At 42.9% G+C, this 19,504-nt stretch overlaps 2 protein-coding genes across 2 annotated transcripts; one reads left to right on the top strand and one right to left on the bottom strand.

Annotated features, from left to right (window-relative positions):
• Positions 1-1,356: 1,356 nt before the first annotated feature.
• Positions 1,357-7,642, bottom strand: LOC115104158 (protein Wnt-9b-like). The gene is made up of 4 exons (XM_029625403.2): positions 7,447-7,642; positions 6,206-6,459; positions 5,114-5,379; positions 1,357-3,522 (listed from the first exon to the last, which is right to left on the bottom strand). Exons 1-4 carry the CDS (start codon positions 7,530-7,532, stop codon positions 3,061-3,063), a joined length of 1,068 nt encoding a protein of 355 aa, XP_029481263.1. The 5' UTR covers positions 7,533-7,642; the 3' UTR covers positions 1,357-3,060.
• A 2,137-nt stretch (positions 7,643-9,779) lies between these two features.
• LOC115104156 (ADP-ribosylation factor 2) lies at positions 9,780-19,177 on the top strand. Its single transcript, XM_029625402.2, has 5 exons — positions 9,780-9,887; positions 15,371-15,528; positions 16,146-16,256; positions 16,390-16,514; positions 18,444-19,177. The coding sequence occupies exons 2-5, from the start codon at positions 15,381-15,383 to the stop codon at positions 18,603-18,605; spliced, it is 546 nt and encodes a 181-aa protein (XP_029481262.1). The 5' UTR covers positions 9,780-9,887; positions 15,371-15,380; the 3' UTR covers positions 18,606-19,177.
• The last annotated feature ends 327 nt before the right edge of the window (positions 19,178-19,504 follow it).

Genomic DNA, 19,504 nt, shown 5'->3' with positions numbered 1-19,504 from the left:
TGCTAACCACAGGTGCACACACACACACATATGCAAAAACAATTATCTTCCCTCACCTTGCTGTTTTCAGTCTGCACATAGAAATACAATCACACACACGTGTATGTTTACCCCCCCCCCCCATTCTGAAGCTCCCCAGACTCCCAACTCTGAGCTGCCTCAGTCCTGTCCCTGGGGGCTTGTGCGTGAGAAGATGGTAGTGGACTCAGCAGCCCCCTCCACTCAGGGCAGTGGGGGAAATGAAGGCTTTAGGAGTTCATTATAAAACAACAACAGCAGCAGCAGCAGCAGGAGATCAGCCTCCTGGGCTCCAAACGACCCCCGTCTCATCCTTCCATCGACTCTCTTTATGTTTCTCGCCATATCTCTCTTTCTCCCCTTTCTCCCCTCTTTCACCTCCTTCCGTCTTGTTCTTGCTTTCCCGTCCTTTCTCTCTCCCTCTTCACCCCCCTCTTATTGTAAAGCAATTATATGTAATAAAGGTAAATATTGATAAACAGTCATTATGTGGCGTCATATATGAGCTAGCAGTCTGCTTGTGTCAACCTGTGACCTGTTGGATGTTTTAATAGAGCAGAGCTCATTATGTTGGAGCAGAGAATGCTCATGTCTAATCACTGTGATCGGAGATAAACATCAAAAGCTCCAGGACACGACACAGTCTGTAAATGTAGCAATATCTCAAACAATAAGCCTTTGTGTGATTTGGTTCCCAGTGGAGAGCCTTCTCTCACAGGTACGAATATTTCATTTCTAATCATTAGCGTTCGATATGACCTTTTACCCTTTGAGGGGCGCACTGTATATTGAGGTCAAAGGGGGAAAAAACATTCTGCAGACAACATTCTTCTACATCATCGTCTTGGACATCATCATCATTATTGTTGTCATCATGGCTGGCCTGTTGTGCCAGAGGCAGAACACCTGTATGTGCGTGCTGCTCTCCTCCCCCTGCATGTGTTGGGCAGTTGGTGGTTGAGAGTGATGCACTGAGACCACAGTCCTTTCAGATGAAAAGGAGGGCAGAGCAGCACAATCAGGAAGTGGTTTTGCTGGAGAGAGACTGCTCGTGTGTGGAGCTCAGGGCAGGTGTTTGGCCGTGGCTTTTGTGACTGTGATTCTGTGATTGGTGTGTGCGCGTGTGTGTGCGTGCGAGAGAGAGAGAGAGAGAGAGAGAGAGAGAGAGAAAGCCATACAGAGAAAGGATGACAAATTGATCAGGATGAAAGAAAGAGAAGTTACTGCCACAAGGCTCCCGTACTTTCATTTTAAGATGAGAAAGTAAAATATAGTAACAGGTAACAAGCTTGATCATTACTTATAGTAACTATGAATGGAGACAAAGACATTTTTTTTTACAAATGTATATGTTGATTTATTTGAATTGCTTTTAAATAAGAATATACAGTATGTCAAAATGTAAATCATATTGTTACAGTATACAGATATGACCCAGTTTAAAGGAATTGTACATTGATCTAAAAGTTTGACTTTAGTTTCGTGACAGACACAAGGAACTATTTGCAAGGCAAATAAATCATTATGATAATTGCCCAAAGACCAGATGAGGTAGAGATATATACGATTCCACTGTCTAATATGCTTTGAGCCTGATATCACGTATATCCATGTACATAACTCTATCTCTGCATAAACAAGAAAATAAACACTGGCACAGGGAACTGAAACGATTGTAAAAAATATTGGAAACATACATGGGTACCTAAAAACCCTAGGGGCAGATATGGACCTTCAACCCTAACCCACGGACAGACACAGAGGTCTGGCATGGAGAGCTGGAGGAATGGCGGAGTCAAATACTGCTATTTTCTCTGATTGGTAATTGAGAAAACAAGCAGCATGATTGGGCCATTTCAAAGACATTAGCGAACAAAGATGTGCCTGAATTAGACTGTAGAGAAAACGGTTTGATTTGGTCAGGGGAACACACTTGAAAGCACAGCACAGTGCGTGCAGACATGCCCACTTATAAATAAAAAAATAGAGCAAAGTTCTTTACAGTGTCAGCAAAAGAAGATCTTTGCATAGCCGTTTTTAAGGACAGTGTTTGGAGTTTCCCTTAGTTTGAGTGCAATTTCCTTTGCATTTTTCCTTTACTGTATTAACAATGTCAAACATGTAGTATTATCATAGACATTCTCACAAGAGACAACGGGTCTACTTTACCACACAATAACCCTATGACTGCGTTTAGTCATAAATGACATACTAACTCACTGTGATTATAGGCAACCTGTACTAGCATTCCATATTCAGACATCCAGTGATTCAATGGGACTTTTTAAGGTGTGTGGTGGATATCAGTATTGACCCAGATACATTTCTCACCTTAAAGCAAATGAGTAAATTACTACACATAACATAGCCAACATAAGTGCTTTATTTTTCTATTATCAATGAATGAACCCTTAGACTGCTCTCACAGCAAACAAAGAGACCAGCAAACAGCAAATGAGACGTCAAGAGGCTCTAGATTCCTTTCTGGCATTTTCTGCCACTTTGGAAATACTCTAAATCTTGATTTAAGCACTACAGCATAGTAGCAGTAAGACAAACGGACTAAGAAAACCGACCGACAAGAGGACAGGACCAATGGAACTGTCAGGGCTCCCACAGAGATGATGTTGCCAAACAATGATGGTGACCTACTGTCCATTCCAGTACCTTGTGAAGAGCCCATTCCCTGCCCATAACTGTCCAGCAAGGCAACCCTCTCTCCCTCTCACTTAAGGTCTGTGATGTCAGTGCATTCAGTAAGAGCAAAGCAGAAAGTGGTCTTGATACTGCCTCCTCTGAGGAGACAACGCATGTTCGATTCCAACAAGTGGCAAACTACCAACAACATTATGACCTCGTTCCATTTCCATGCTTCCCAAAACAGTTCTCAGTTCAAAACAGGCATTTGTAAGGGTATGTTTAAAAGTCAAACCCTTTAATTTATCAAGAGTAATGTCTGAGTGGTTCTAGTCCTGCCATTTTGAATGTTCTCGTTTTCTTCTCCCCATCTTTTTCTCTTTTTGTCTCCATCTCTCCCCCTTTTCAGGTATGTTTGCAGGTGTACACTTCCTCCTCCCTGACACAGGTCTGGCACTCTACATGGCAGCACCAGCGCACCTGGCAGTGGCAAGAGAGGGTGGTGAGGTGCATGGCCGTGTTGTAGCCGCGCCCGCAGCAAAGGCTCTGGCAGCTGGTGTCCTTGGCACAGGAGCGTCCGGCCGTGCCGGGAGAGTAGCGTGACGGCCTGCAGAAGCTGGGGGAGTCCTCCAGGAACACCAGGTCGGTGGAGCGGTGGCTCTGGCCGTGGCGACGCGGCCCCGCCAGCTCCGTCTCTCCGGTGGCCTCGTTGGTGACGCTCAGCACACGCACGGCCGTGTCGTAGCGGAACTTGAGCAGCCGCCCGGTGTCGTGGAACGGGGACAGCTGCTTCCAGCAGGTCCGCACGGCACAGGAACCGGAGACGCCGTGACACTTACAGGTAGTCTTCAGGCCACTCTTCACTGCCTGAAAGGGAAGGGGGGAGTGAGATGTCAGTTTCTTCAGTCTGATTCATTAACTGGGCTCTTATCTTCGGTGCCTATCTAGACAGACGGAACCAGTTTCCTGCAGGGTGGGTTGGTGGGGCGGGGGTCAGATGGTATGGGGCTAGTCATCCTTTAGTTTAGCTCAGTATGAACGGTTGAGATGATGGATTAGGGAGACTGTTCGGCATGCAGTATTTCATTCACCTGACGTCTCGCATTGAGACAGCGCCTGCGGATTCGTTTTTTCAATGTGTTGAAACTAGCTCTTTCTCGCTGCTTCTCTCCTCTCTCTCTCCTATGAAGCCTGAGGCATTAAAGACAGGCATCACAGACAGACAGCAGAATCTTTCCACCCTGTCCTTTGCGTGTGTGTGTGCACGGAAAACGATCATGAGAGCTTAAAAAGCTGAAACAGTTAGAGAGTTTGGGTTAGCGGCCAAAGGATGCCTTGTTCAAAAGTTCACTGAGCTTGGTGGTGGTGGGGTGGGGGTACCAGCGCTGAGGCACTCAGCCAGAGAGACTCTAACTGGGTGGGGGCCAGAGACAGGTCATGCGGCATGGGGGTCATCCTTACGGGGAGGGGGAGACCCAGGGGCTACTTCAGGGTTGAAGAGTTCTGCCGAGTTCCGCCCTACGCAGGTATGAACCCCTCAGGGGCATCTCAGAACATTACTGAGGGATGAGGGTTAGAGGGGGGTGTTGTGAAAAAAACAACCACCTCCGGGTCTCTACTGAGCCGGATAGGTGGAAGATGAGGAAAACACCACACTCAATAAAGATAAGATAGACTACTTCAGTTCATCCTGTTGTTTGTATCTCTCTCTCTCTCCCTCTGAATGGCCTGCTGCCTCTGGTGAAAGGTAAGGGGGAAGAGCCTTGGGGCTGGCTGTTTCTAAGCTACACACACAAATACACACATAGTGGTTACCGTATGAACATTATGTGGGTTTATAGAGAAGAGCACAGTTCAGCGCCATACAGTATGTGGAAAAAAATGCTTGCTCGTATATTAAAGGAGGCAACAGTTATAATTGTTCTCTCTGACGGGAGACCTTTAATTTGCTGTGGGCCCGCACAGCAAGCTTTATCATGCCTGCCTTGGAACACCTGGCTCCAGGGATCTGACAGCAGTCTGTCTCCTCTCCTATCCCTGGTACTTGTTGCCTCCTTCAGCCTCGACCAGCCCAGGCCCAGTAGCTATCTATCCACCAGGGCTACAGGAAGGGAGACACCATGCAGGGGGAGTGGACAACTGGCACTGGATGAGATATATGGGCAAGGAGTCTGGTAAAGTCACACAGTCCCTGCTGCCTCTGTTGTAAGAGTTCATTGTATGATGAGCAGTGTTGGGTTTGTCTTCTGTTGGTGGGTCTAAAATCGAGCTGTTATTGGCTGATATATTTATGATGCCATCCTGAGTTTGGGAGGAAACTACTCCCCACTGGCATAGGCTAATATACCTTCTATTTTGAAAAAAAAAAGAACTTAAGCCACAGTAGTGTCACTCACAAATGCTTAATGGGCTTCTTGTTGTATTGCTTGAGCTTATGCACATGTCAACACTCACTCACCCGGATTCCAACGTTAATGTTGTGGGAGTCGATCTGTGCCCTCAGGTCTTTGCTGACCCTCTTCTGGCCCAAGAACTTCTTGAGAAATTTGGTGCTGTATTTCAAGTTGTCACCGCAGACCCCCCACTGCCATGCCTCGCGATGCTGTATTCCTGGGGAGTCATCGCACGTGCACCTCTCCATTCGGCCTGAGCTGCAAGCCTTTGCTAGTGCGTGGGACAATGCCGCTGAAGACACCGCAAGAAGAAAGGCCGTCTCCTTGAAGCCTGGAATAGACAAATGACATCAACAATTAATAATAGTCTACAATAAAAAATTGTTTTATATATTTGTTTACTCCTCGTACATTGGCTAGACCCAAACATGCAAAGACTAGACTATCATCCAAGCTCATGAGATACATATTTTGGTTACATTCTACTCCCATGTTTCTACTCCAGTGTTCCATTTAAAGAGTTGTGTCATGATTTCGCACTGTTATTTGCTTAGCCCAGAGACATCGCTATGATGTATTTTAACCCAATTAATTCTTATTTTGACTAGGAAGGATTTATTTCTCAGATGAAAGTGAGTAATCACGGCGCCCTTTTTCTCTGGTAACTGGGCGGTTTGGGGAGATATAAATAACCACTCGTCCCTCGTAGGCCCCGCCGCACTGGGCTTTTTGGCTCTTCAGCCCTTAATTAACTCCATGCTGACCTGTTCATGGCTCTTCGTGCTGATAGCATAACCGTGCTCTGAAATTATTTTATAAGTGGTGGAGCGTTAGCCGCTGACTTTTTCGTAGGCTATAGACTAGAGTTTAGCCTGGCTCTTTATTTTGAGATCACTCAACTACCCCACAACAGTCAATTTATCAATTCAATATACATACATTTTCAATCAATTGCATTATTGCACTTGAGAAATCATTTGCTTCATCAAGTAGTAATTTGACCCTTACGATATTCACAACACAACAGCAGTCTAGGCTATTAGGCCTACATGTTTACATGCTTCCCATGATGCGTCCCTCCAGATGGAAATCTTTCCCTCATATCTCTCTGTGTGTAAATACATGGAACTCTATGAATTGATGACATATTATTGCACCTCTTTTCAGAAGACTCCCGCGGCCGTCCAAGCTACAGTTCCAGCGCTCGTTCCGGAATTGATAACGGCACTCCAAGAGGCTGAGGCGCACTGATTCACGCAGCGTCTCGGCCAAACCCGGCTCGCGGCGGCACATTCGTTTCTGCCTACGGGTCAGGGTCATCTGCTCGCATTGTTTTAGGTGAGCTTTTCCCGTTGGGGGTTCATTGGAGAACGGGGCAGGCAAAAAGACCAAGGGCTCTCGGCCTGTCAGCCTTTCAAAGGAGACAAATGTATACATTCAGTGCAGTATAATTATCACTGACGTTACCAAATTCAAAAGGAACATGTCATATGAATAATCTTATCAAGAGAATATAAATATGTAGACCTATAAATAATAACCTGGGAATAAAGAAAACATGTTGTTCGAGAGTAATTTCTATAACATGTGTTCATAACAATTACATTTTGTTTATAGAGCCATAGCCTATAAATCGAAACAATATGTATAGTTTTTGCTGACTCTACAAGCTTTTAACAACACACTACACATAGGCATACGCGCAATTATGTATAAACGTAGTCATATCAAAATGTGGCACATATCGGCCTATATTTGACTTCGTCTGTCCTACCCACATGTGCCCAATAAAACCACACAATAATGCTAAAAAAGAAAACGGAGTGTAGGATTCTAATTTTAAAATGAAATATTAAAACAAATCTGTTTATGCATGCAAATGAGCTCCCTCATACAAATGTCGACTATTGCCAAAAAGTGAGAGAATTGAGGTGGTGCCAAACTCGAGAGGTCAGGAGACCGTGAGAAACCATTCACACTCACAGCAAGTCATAGATTATACAAAGGCTATCTTAAATATTCAAATATTCTGCTCTGAGACTTATTTGGCAAATTAATAATCATCAAGATGTGGTATCATAAGGATGTAGGCCTATTTGAAAAATTGTCACACAGCCTTGTAAACTAGTCTACTTTGTTTACTTTTAGATAGCAGAAAAATGCAATCAGAAATCATCTCTGTGGACTTGAACATCCAAACAAGTCAACATTTACAGTAAGGTCTCGTGCGTAATTGCGCACGATAGTCATGGAACGCTGGGCTTCCATCATATAAGCAGGCTATGTACGTCGCATCACATGCATTATTTCCTACCGACATCGATCTGCTGTATATGTTAGAAGCAAGGAAAATACAATACAACTGCAGAGACATAACAGTAAAGGAGTTGTGGCTGACCCAAAATATGCTGCAGTGTGCGAGAGGAGGATGCAGAGCTCAATGAGTCGCAGTAGGCAGGCGGTCCTTGGGAGCCTAAAGCACATGATGACGGGTCGACGCTGCTCTTCATCTCGCTGATTCTGCACTGGGAAAGTCTGTGCCGTCTGGCAGGCTCACCTCCTAAGTGGCCCACACAAACTTCGGTCCACTGCGGCAGGCGCGGTCCCAAGGGAGGCAAGGCCTCTGGGGAGCGCATCATCGTGCCACACGCCCATTGGATTCCCTTGTCGTCCCACCCCAACCATTGAAACGCCCCACACTTAGATGGAAGTGACAGGTCGGAAATCTACCTGTCTGTGATGAGCATTCGCCTGGGTTTTGTCATTATCGTGCCTCATATTCAAACGTGCTGGTGCATTTTCATTCTACCCACTGACAGATCTACTGTGCCATGTGGATATGGATGTGTGGATACACCAGTGGCAAGTGTATGGGCATATACCAGAATAACTATAGGCTATAGGATGTGGCTGGCTATAGAATGACTATAACCGAGTGTGCTCCTTTAAGAAGTTCTGTGGCTGCCTGAGAAGGTAGACATAGCCTACAAATACAAAGATGCAGATACACTTGTTATAGCAAAAATGGATCTTGGTTTATAGGCATAGGATTCCATAGGCATATATTAAGCAATATATACTTTTATACAGTTGAATCTCCACCATCACTTGCTGACTATTTTCCATTGCCAGCAAAGACTCGCTGATGGTCTGTCTCCTTCTTCATAATTCTATTTTCATTTTGATCATAATGTTTACAAACCACCAAGGCTCCAATCTAATTTTCCCTACCTAACCGTGTTTTTTCTTTGATTCTTACTTACTGTTTCATAGCAGTAGGGAAAAACGTCTATAAATACGTTTTTGTACTCAACTGGATAAGATCTTTATTTTGTAATACGTGGGCACTTGACCAAACACCTGCAAGGAGAAGGAACACATTGTGGGTTAGACAGCCCTAGACAACACACAAACTAATGACTAGTGGCATGCCCACTGCCTAGTCACGGTGAATAATACTGTACAAAAACACATACAAACATCAACAATAAGCTTTTATTTTAATGCATTGCATCTCAAGGCTTATACCCCCTAATTAAAGGATATTCTGTGCTTCATGAGACCTGTAGATATATCTGCCTACCACCCATGATGTCTCAGTCCATAAGCCATTTTCATATCAAATCCCTTTTGTTCACTTCATGTCCAACAGCAACAACTCTGGTTTACAATTACCATGTGGATGAATGGGTAATCAAAGATCTAGTTGTCTGCTCAGTGCTGCACCTGCATAACTGAGGGGATCCGGACAACCACTTGAATTAGCTAACCATGAGCACAAACACATGAAAGGTGGACAAACTTCCACCTGATGATATTGCACTCACATAGGCCTATGCCTAGAATTTCAGAGTGATTGATTTATGGAAAGGAAACAAGTAAACGGAAACTATTGGCTTTGATTTATTGGGACATTATGACGCAGCATGGAGACGGCCCCATCTAGTGGATTTAATATGAACAACACTCATTGTGAGCCTTTAACGATGACCCCCAACAACCTTGATGAACGCTTGAACCCTGATGCACCTTGAACCTTGCAACCCACTTCTCCCCTCTGCCCACCTCCAGGGGCCCCCCAACTCCAGGTTACCTACCTGTTGGCCCTATAGACCTAGCTGTCATTGTAGACCTTGCATGTTAGTGTTGGCCATAGAGATCCCATTAAATTACTTAATTTGTATTCTAATTCCTATTTCTATGGTGTTGGCTCAGACTCGTTCAGTCTGTTTAAAAGATGAATGACAGAAACAGGCTGGAATTCTTTGATCAGAAATGTAAATTGTAGGCTGTTGTTTATTGATTGAGATGATAACCTCTATGACATTATAGGCAAGTGGCCTAGCCATAAGGCAGGACTTGCTTGCCATATATAATGTAAGGCTATACACACCCATGGTCCTTTATTTTCCGGACGTTTTTTTCAATTCTTCTGGTTTGAACAATTCAACCGGTTTGTTTTGTTTGCTATCCTCCCCAATGATAATGAGTTGGGCCAGTGGCAAATTTCTCCAGTCTCCATTGAAGCCGGAAACAGGGGGCGGGGAAGAGGCGGGGATGCTTGATCTTACGGGAAGCTTGACTGGTCTTTCAGTTTGTAGGGCAAACTGGAGGAGGGCCTTTTGTAAATCTCCGCCCTCAACATTAAATGTTGTTGCATCGATTGGTCCGCAGCACAGCAAGGTAATTTTTGTGACTTGCATGGATAACATGATTGGTGAAGATTTTACGATGTGCAACGTCCATGACGCGGCTTTCTTGACACTTGTGAAAGACGCCATTTTGTTGTTAGCGGTGAATAGGAGCGTAAAAGAAAGATCGAGAAACCGCCACTAAAAGGTAAAACATGTATTCAACGTAGCAATATAATATGTAATTTATAGTATTTGTTTTTTTTTCATGGATCTGGAATGCAAACGATTGCTTATTTGCTTTCGGGTTGACCGCAAGCTTTTTTAACAGCGAATCCCCCTGCGTAGACTCAAACCAAACTAGGATCATCTGCCGTCAATAGCTAGTTAACGTTAGCTAGCTCGCCCGGCATTATATTCTCACGACCTGTAAAAGTCGTGAGCATTATTCCGCTAACTTTACTGAAATTGTGTCTGTAAGTATTCGCTGGTCATTGTGATTGGACATTCAGCTTCCTCCTATTTTGAGTCATTATGTCGAGCCGCTTCGCTTGCTTGCGCTAGCTAACGATGTAAGCACAATTAACCTTAGCTAGCTAGCTACGCCTATTTTCTGACTGCGTAACGTTAATTTACGTGGATTGAGATTTGAGTCGTCCGCCGCTTAACTAGCTAACCAACGTTAAACATGTCTCTAAATTAATGTAGTTATCTTACCCTTTAACCCACAGGCTGGTTAACTTGGTCGTAGTGGTCTCTATGGCCATCTAGCTGGGTAACTAAACGGTGCCGGGAAGCTTTAGCTAGCGTAACTGTTGGTACTCTATGGTTAAAGATTTGGTTTTGGAAACTTGTCAGTGTCTTCAAACTGAACGGGTCACATGGTTAGTCACTAGCTAGTGTGTTACAAATTAATGTAGCTAACTAGCTAAACCCTTATGTTAGACCTAAGTCATTTTAATGGACAGACAACTGAAGCAAAATAGTGTGTGAGATACATACAACGCTACACTCATTTTAGTGTTCTTTATGACTGTGACACCCATGTCTGTCTTCCATACATTTCCATTTTCCAACATTGAGTTCTCTAGGAATCTCTGGCAGATGTTCCCCCTTTGTTCAGGTCCTGATGAGGGGCTGATCAAACAACCAGTGTAGCAGGATAACCCCAGCATGCTTGACGCTTCAACTTTCCCTTATGGAAAAACATTGTTAGACTTAAAAGAAAAATGTCCACTACTTGCCTGTCCAACCAGAAAATGAGCCCCCACGATGCCCCTAGTGTTCCCTCAATATTAATGTGTTGCTGAAAATGTTTTTCAAAGATTGTTCAGGACAAGCGCAAAAAGTCCCGTCTGCCATATTTGAATTCTAGTGACTGTCATAGGGACGATGTGTGTTTTGATAGATTAACACGGACAGTCGATGCACCCCAAAAAGACTCCACCTCAGGCAGCCTTTATCACATGCATACTGTGATAAGTTCACTTAACTACTCTCTGATGACTTGCTGCTGGCTTCCCATACCCCTCCCCTATCATTCCTGTTTTCTCTGAGGATGATGCATTCTGAGTACTTCCTCTTTGCTTTAGTTGAGGAGCAGGGTGGACAATCCTGATTCAAATGAGCTGCCATTGTTGTGATGTCATTGTTAGAAATCTGCAAGCTATGAGCTTCTCTAGTTCTGAAACTTCCCTCTATGGAATATCTGTTGGCTAGAGCTAGAGTCGTTGTCACATACTGAATCCAGGAAGGCACTTTGTGAAACTGACAACTCCCTGTGTTCATGATGTTAGAACTCAAATCACACCCCTCCTAGCTTTTGTTTGCCTACAGTCGTTGTATAGTTTATTTCAGAAGTGCTAGGGCATGTGTCATATGTAAATGGCTTTAGCATGTTTCCACCAAAGAACACCTTTATGAATTATGTTAATTTCTATACCATTTGCCACAATTGTCTTGAAGGAGTGTAATAATACTGTGTTGGTGTTATGCTATCATTTGTAGGCATGTGTTACTAGGAGGTGTTTTGCACAAGATCAGAGTTGTGTAGCAAAATGTTCCATTATTTTAGAAGTCGTTTGTGTCTTTTGGAGAAAGACCTGAGTGTTCAATAGCCTGTTTTTGGTATGACAGGATCATTATTTCCCTGTCTCTCTCCTGGTTAATTCAGCAGTGTGTCTCTGCTTACAGGTGTGTTGTTACCTCTCCCATATCCAGCCTCCAGTACTCTGGTTCCTCTGAGCGCTGACCTATATTCGCCACATCACTGGCCTCATTGTGTGCTTTTCCTTGAGCTCAGCCTGCATATGCTCTTCGTTTCACCAACAACACCTGTATGTTGTTTTTTTTATAATGCGGTCCCATCGTCCCCTACTCTTGTCCAGTTTCTATTAAGACCGCTAACTTGTCTCAAATATGAATCTGTTTTTGTCATGGTGTTTAGGATACACTATTTTTCTGATGTAGTGAGCCTGTTTCATCATAGGCCGTGTCTTAAATCACATGATTCTGCGATGTGCTTGGCAACATATTGAATAATAGGATGGATTGTTATTGCAACGAATATGCCTGATTTAAAAATGAAAGTCAACAATTGATACGTTTGTGGGTCATTCCATGAGTGCCTTTTGCGACCCTTCGATAATTTAATTAGAAATTGTGCACCAATATTGTATTTTAAAAGCCTGTTATATTAAATGCCCTTTAATATTTATAGACAACATGGAGAATTCAAATCTACTAAAGTGCCAAAATGCAGCATTTTGACGTCGCTCTGTCAACTCTCACTTATGACAATTCTAACCCACTTAATCCCTAAATGTCTTCATGGTTCAGCATCATTGTAAAGCCCTAGTCATTTTGGCTAGACAGTTATTTCTGAAGATGATTATTTATGTGATGTGATTAATTTAACTATGTCCCTCAACCCTGTTATGTGAAATTAACTCTCTTTTTAATATGGTGACACTGTCTTTTAAAATATTGAACATTTAATAGTAATATCTTTTTGGCAATTTTGTGGTGCAAAACTGAGTGGGTCGAGCATAACATGTCAACCCTGTTACCCATAGACTACAAATGTTGTAACAATGTATTTTTTTGTGTGAAGCTTGCATTCAATTGCCCCTCCTGGTTGCACACACGTTTCTGTGACAGTTTCCCTGTCATAAGTGGATTTTTTTTTTTCACCTTTATTTAATTAGGCAAGTCAGTTAACCTTTCTATAGCGGAACCCTCAACAACATTCCGCTGAAAAGGCAGCGTGCGAAATTCAATTATTATTATTTTTTTGAAATATGTAACTTTCACACATTAACAAGTCCAATACAGCAAATGAAAGATAAACATCTTGTTAATCTACCCATCGTGTCAGATTTCAAAAATGCTTTACAGCTAAAGCACAACATATGATTATGTTAGGTCAGAGTCAAGTCACAAAAACACACAGTCATTCAAAGATAGGACACACAAAAAGCAGAAATATAGATTAAATTAATCACTAACCTTTGATCTTCATCAGATGACACTCATAGAACATCATGTTACACAATGCATGTATGTTTTGTTCGATAATGTGCATATTTATATCCGAAAATCTCAGTTTATATTGGCGCGTTACGTGCAGTAATGTTTTGATTCCAAAACATTGGTGTTTTTTCAGAAATACTCATAATAAACATTGATAAAAGATGCAAGTGTTATTCACAGAATCAAAGACTTAACCTCTATTCAACCGCTGTGTCAATTTCGAAAAAGCATAATCTGAGAACGGCGCTCAGAACCCAAAACAGCCAGACGAACATCCTCCGTTTTAGCATCAGTAGATGCTAGAAAAAACACCAAATATTCACTTACCTTTGATCTTCATCAGAAGGCACTTCCAGGAATCCCAGTTCCACAATAAATGACTGATTTGTTCCATAAAGCCCATAATTTAGCCACTTGTTAGCGTGTTCAGCCCAGTAATCCAGGCGTGAGCACTTCCTCCAGACAAAAACTCTAAGTTCCGTTACAGTCCATAGAAACAAGTCAAATCATGTATACAATCAATCTTTAAGATGTTTTTAACATAAATCATCAATAAGGTTCCAACCGGAGAATTTCATTGTCTGAAGAAAAGCATTGGAACGCCCGCGTCATGAGACCGAGGCTCTCTGCCAGACCACTCACGCAAAGAGCCCCTCTATAGTAGAATCCTCAACCCAGTTTCTAAAGACGGTGACATCTAGGGGAAGCCCTAGGAAGTGCATCCTCATTCATATCTCACTGAGATTTCAATAGGCATTGTTTTGAAAATCGATTTCTCACTTCCTGTTTGGATTCTTTCTCAGGTTTTTGCCTGCCATATGAGTTCTGTTATACTCACAGACATCATTCAAACAGTTTTAGAAACTTCAGAGTGTTTATTCAATACTAATAATAATATGCATATATTAGCATCTGGGACAGAGTAGGAGGCAGTTCAATCTGGGCACGCTATTCATCCAAAAGTGAAAATGCTGCCCCCTATCCCAAAAAGGTTAAGAACAAATTCAAATGTTCAATGACAGCCTAGGAACAGTGGGTTAACTGCCTTGTTCAGGGGCAGAACGATTTCTTTTACCTTGTCAGCTCGGGGATTTGATCTTGCAACCTTTCAGTTACTAGTCCAACACTCTAACCACTAGGCCTGCCACCCCAAATGTTATGGTTGATGTAAGAAGAAATCATCAACCCTGTTACTTTATATTTGCACTAAGTTAGGCACTGCTTATAAAAACAAAATGTACCTCTTGAGAGGATTTTTATTTGTATTTTTTCATGAAGTTGAAATTGTGAAAGTTACACTTCTCAAAAGGCACCAAATTGGTGGAAAGACTTGTGTACATTTAGAAACACATTTCAACAGTGAGAAAGTTATGTTAAAAAAAACATGAATTAGTTATATGGTGTTGTTAGACATATATGTAGGCTTCTATTTGGGACTGACTGGGCTATTGCATTCTAATCGTTGTGGCTGCTGTTACAGAGCCGGTTTGTGTTCTTGCTTGGTGGGTGTTGGGCAATAGGTGTTCAGGTGGCGCTATGTTGTAACCAGCCTCTACCTCTGGATCATGTCTCTGGTCAGTGCTCTGCCAGTCATGTGATCCACTTCTCTGCTCCCGGCTATGGGTAAACAGTTGCCTGCCACTCAGAACAACACTGACCTGCAGCCCCATCGGCCAAGTCCTGCTCGTGTGTGGTGTGAGACTCAGAGGCGCCGCTGTGGGGGCCCATTGTTAACACGCAAAATAAACACAGACAGCGACTGAATGCTTTTCTCAGCACTTTTTCTCCCCCTCATGAATTTACTCTCCGTGGTTACCCTTTATCAGAGATAAGGAAGCTTAGCCTGACATTATTACCCTCACAGGTCAAAAATCATAATGAAATTACCAAGGATGGGAACCAGTATATACATTTATAAATGGATTCATAAAAAATGTTGTTTTACACCGATCCCACACCACCCACGTATGCGGGAGCTGTGCAGAATATTTTAACGTTAATGAATCATTTCATCCACACTGCTCACATACGTCAGCAAGCGTTTGTGTTACCGAACACGTGGACACACATATACACGAACGGTTTAGCCCGGTGATAAGCACAATGAATGTTGTACCACTACTAGCTTGACCGTTTTGGTTTCTCTCTCCCTTCCTCCAGATTATCCAAGATGGGGAACATGTTTGCAGGCCTGTTTAAGAATCTCTTTGGTAAAAAAGAGATGCGGATTCTGATGGTGGGGCTGGACGCTGCCGGCAAGACCACCATCCTGTACAAGCTCAAACTGGGAGAGATCGTCACCACAATCCCTACCATCGGTGAGTAGCTTAGCCTTATCCCTTTTACCCCTTCTCATCACACACTCCTCACCTAGGTACAAAACCCTCTTGAAATGCTCCCCAATACCTTGCTCCATGTGATTTTCATGAGGGCTAGGCTCCCGTTTGTTTAGTCGTAGGGGAGTGGAAATTAATGTCATACGTACAGCCATGTACTGCCTCTGTCCCCATCTCATCCGAACCCTGATCACTGCCCACATGCCCAGAGTAGCTGCCTGCATCAGCTGCAGAGCTCCCGCAGGCAGGCAACATCCTGCAATGTGGCTGTTGTCATAGGGATTAAGTGACTTTTAAATATAGGAATGAATGGAGCTCAACAGCCCCCCCCCCAAAAATTTTTTTTTGCATTATATGAATGTAACACAAGGCTGATGACATTACATATTCCAGTAGATGTTCATTCACTTTGCATATTTTATTCAAATATACATTTTAATTTGCAGCTACATTTGAGCAAAGACATTTCATGCAGGTATGTGTGTTAAAGGAGTGATTTAGCTTGCCTGTTTGGGATTGCTGATATGTCATCTCACACAGCCTCTTGGAATGTTAGTGTCTTAGGTTTCTGACAAAACTGATCTCTCTCGCTTTCTCAGGTTTTAACGTTGAGACGGTAGAATACAAGAACATCAGCTTCACTGTGTGGGATGTGGGCGGTCAGGACAAGATCAGGCCTCTGTGGCGGCACTACTTCCAGAACACCCAAGGTGAGTGGACACTTTCACCAGACCCCCCTCAGCACCATCTTCACTATTTCTGACTTTTTGAGTCAAGACTGTCCCAGGTAAATGTTTTTGTTTTCCTCACCCTCCATCCTTTCTCTCCCTTTGCTTCTCTCAGGTCTAATCTTTGTGGTGGACAGTAACGATAGGGAGAGAGTGAACGAGGCGCGGGAGGAGCTGACAAGGATGCTGGCTGAGGATGAGCTGAGGGACGCTGTGCTTCTTGTGTTCGCTAACAAACAGGTGAACTGACTACCTGGGGAGAGACACTAGTGCGCCAGGAAAACAGTTTATTTTACTTGCTACACTGGATATGTAAATTTAGCTTGACGCGTAAAGAGTGGGCCACTTCAATCAAGTTTTCTCGGCGTTAGCTGTGCGTCGAATTCTTTAAAATGGAATCAGAGAGCAATTTTACACTGAGCAGAGCGAGACTAACAGGTGGTCTCTTTTTCAACTAATTTGGTCTTTTAACCAATCAGATCACTAATTGGGAAAAATATCACAATTGGGCTACCTGTGTTAACACAGCCCAAGGCTTCACCAGTAAACTGCATCTGTAATTGGTAGTACAGTATTATTATTCATATGGTTTGCAGATACTAGTAGTTATACTCAAGGTCATACAATGGACTCCCTCTATGCTAAGTAGAGGTCGACCGATTATGATTTTTCAACGCCGATACAGATTATTAGAGGACCCAAAAAAGCCAATGGCGATTAATCAGCCGATTTTTTTATTTATTTATATTTTTTTTATGTATACATTTGTAATAATGACTATTACAACAATACTGAATGAACAATGAACACTTTTATTTTAACTTAATATAATACATAAATTAAATCAATTTAGTCTCGAATAAATAATGAAACATGTTAAATTTGGTTTAAATCATGCAAAAACCCGGTGTTGGAGAAGAAAGTAAATGTGCAGTATGTGCCATGTAAAAATGCTAACGTTTAAGTTCCTTGCGCAGAACATGAGAACACAAAAGCTGGTTGTTCAATATTCCCAGTTCTTTAATATTTCCAGTTTAAGAAGGTTTAGATTATAGTTATTATAGGAATTATGACGCATCAACTATTTCTCTCTACCATTTGTATTTCATATACCTTTGACTATTGGATGTTCTTATTGGCACTTTAGTATTGCCAGCCTAATCTCGGGAGTTGATAGGCTTGAAGTCATAAACAGCGCTGTGCAACAAGCATTGCTAAGAGCTGCTGGCAAACGCAGTAAAGTGCTGTTTGAATGAATGCTTACGAGCCTGCTGCTGCCTACCACTACTCAGTCAGACTACTCTATCAAATCATAGTCTTAATTATAATATAATAAACACAAATATGAGCCTTTGGTCATTAATATTGTAAAATCCGGAAAGTATCATTTCGAAAACAAAACGTTTATTCTTTCAGTGAAACACGGAACCGTTCCGTATTTTATCGAACGGGTGGCAACCCTAAGTCTAAATATTGCTGTTACATTGCACAACCTTCAATGTTATGTCATAATTATGCAACATTTTGGCAAATTAGTTCAGTTCGCAACGAGCCAGGCGGCTCAAACTGTTAGCACTGAATGCAAGAGAAGTGACACAAGTTCCCTAGTTAATATTGCCTGCTAACATGAATTTCTTAACTAAATAGCCAAGTTAAAAAAATATATACTTCTGTGTATTGATTTTAAGAAAGGCATGGATGTTTATGGTTTGGTACATTTGTGCAACAATAGTGCTTTTTTGCTAATGTGCTTTAAATCATCACCCGTTAGGCAAAGTTGAAGTAGGCTGTGATTCGATGATAAATTAACAGGCACCGTGTTGATTATATGCAATGCAGGACAAGCGAGTTCACATAATCACTAGTTTACTAGGTTAAGATTGATTGTTTTTATAAGACAAGTTTAATGCTAGCTGGCAACTTACCTTGGCTCCTTGCAGCCATAAGGTCCTTTTGATGCTGCTCTCGTGTAAGAGGTGGTCAGCCTGTCATGCAGTTTCCTCGTGGATTGCAATGTAATCGGCCATAATCGGGGTCCAAAAAGGCCGAGTACCGATTATGAAAACTTGAAATCGTCCCTATTTAATCGGTCGACCTCTAATACTAAGATGGCTTGTCTGTTGCAGACGCATGTTTTCCTGGGTTAACCCTTTTCTCTCCACTCTTCAGGACCTCCCCAACGCTATGAACGCAGCGGAGATCACAGACAAGCTGGGCCTGCACTCCCTGCGCCAGCGTAACTGGTACATCCAGGCCACCTGCGCTACCAGCGGGGACGGGCTCTACGAGGGCCTCGACTGGCTCTCCAACCAGCTAAAGAACGCAAAATGATCCACCATTCCGCCGTCTGTCTGCGTCTTCGTCTGCGCAGTGTGTTATGGGCGACAGCGCTGGTCCCAGCCCCTCTCTCCTCCCGTCTCTCTCACTCCACCCCCTCCAACCATTGGGGCTTTGACCAGTGATACCCCACATACGCGTGTGTGTGAGAGTGCAAGTGTTTGTGTGGATCTTAATGTGTATGTATGTGTGGGTGCATGTGTGTGAGCCGGGAGTGGGAGCAGCCCTGCTGTGCCTTCAACAGTCACTCTCACCCGTGGAAATGACAGCATGGCTAACTCTAGCGCCCCCCATCCCTCCCCTCCTGCCCCACCCGCAGTGGCTCTTAAGACACCCTGGTTTTCACAAGGCAAAGAAAGACCCGGGATGCTAAGTCTTATGTGTAATCTGAAAAATGAATAAAGTTTATAGATTAAAAAAACAACTTTGATTTTACATCTACTAGTGTTGCGATCTGTCAGACACTCTTGTTAAACTGTTGGTTTGAGACCCCACCATGAAATACATCTCAATGTAACCTGTATCAGGTTGGAAAAAAGACCAATAAAAATAGCTTTTCCATCCTAGATCCTTCTTTGCATTCTTTGGAAAATCATGCTGTTTTGTTCTAGTATGCCCAACTGCATTGTTCTGGCTGTTTTGGGAACACTAGCTAATAAATTATTAGCTAGCATTCAGTCGCTGTCCTAACCCTCAAACATCAATTGAAGCACAACATATTAGTGATGTCACCATGCCCCTCGTCCACTCGTTTCCACCTTAGCCTGAATGATGGTGGTGCTTGATAAGACCTGCAGGACTTTAGGGTCAGTTGTTTGGTAGACATTACTGACTGAAATGACTTGTTACTATTGGTTTCAGTTTATTAGAATGGAGCAATACTTGTCTGCTGG

Source organism: Oncorhynchus nerka, linkage group LG21, assembly GCF_034236695.1.
Source record: "Oncorhynchus nerka isolate Pitt River linkage group LG21, Oner_Uvic_2.0, whole genome shotgun sequence".
Classification (NCBI taxonomy): domain Eukaryota; kingdom Metazoa; phylum Chordata; class Actinopteri; order Salmoniformes; family Salmonidae; genus Oncorhynchus; species Oncorhynchus nerka.
The sequence above is the reverse complement of the archived record's forward strand: the minus strand, read 5'-3'. Positions and strand labels throughout refer to the sequence as shown.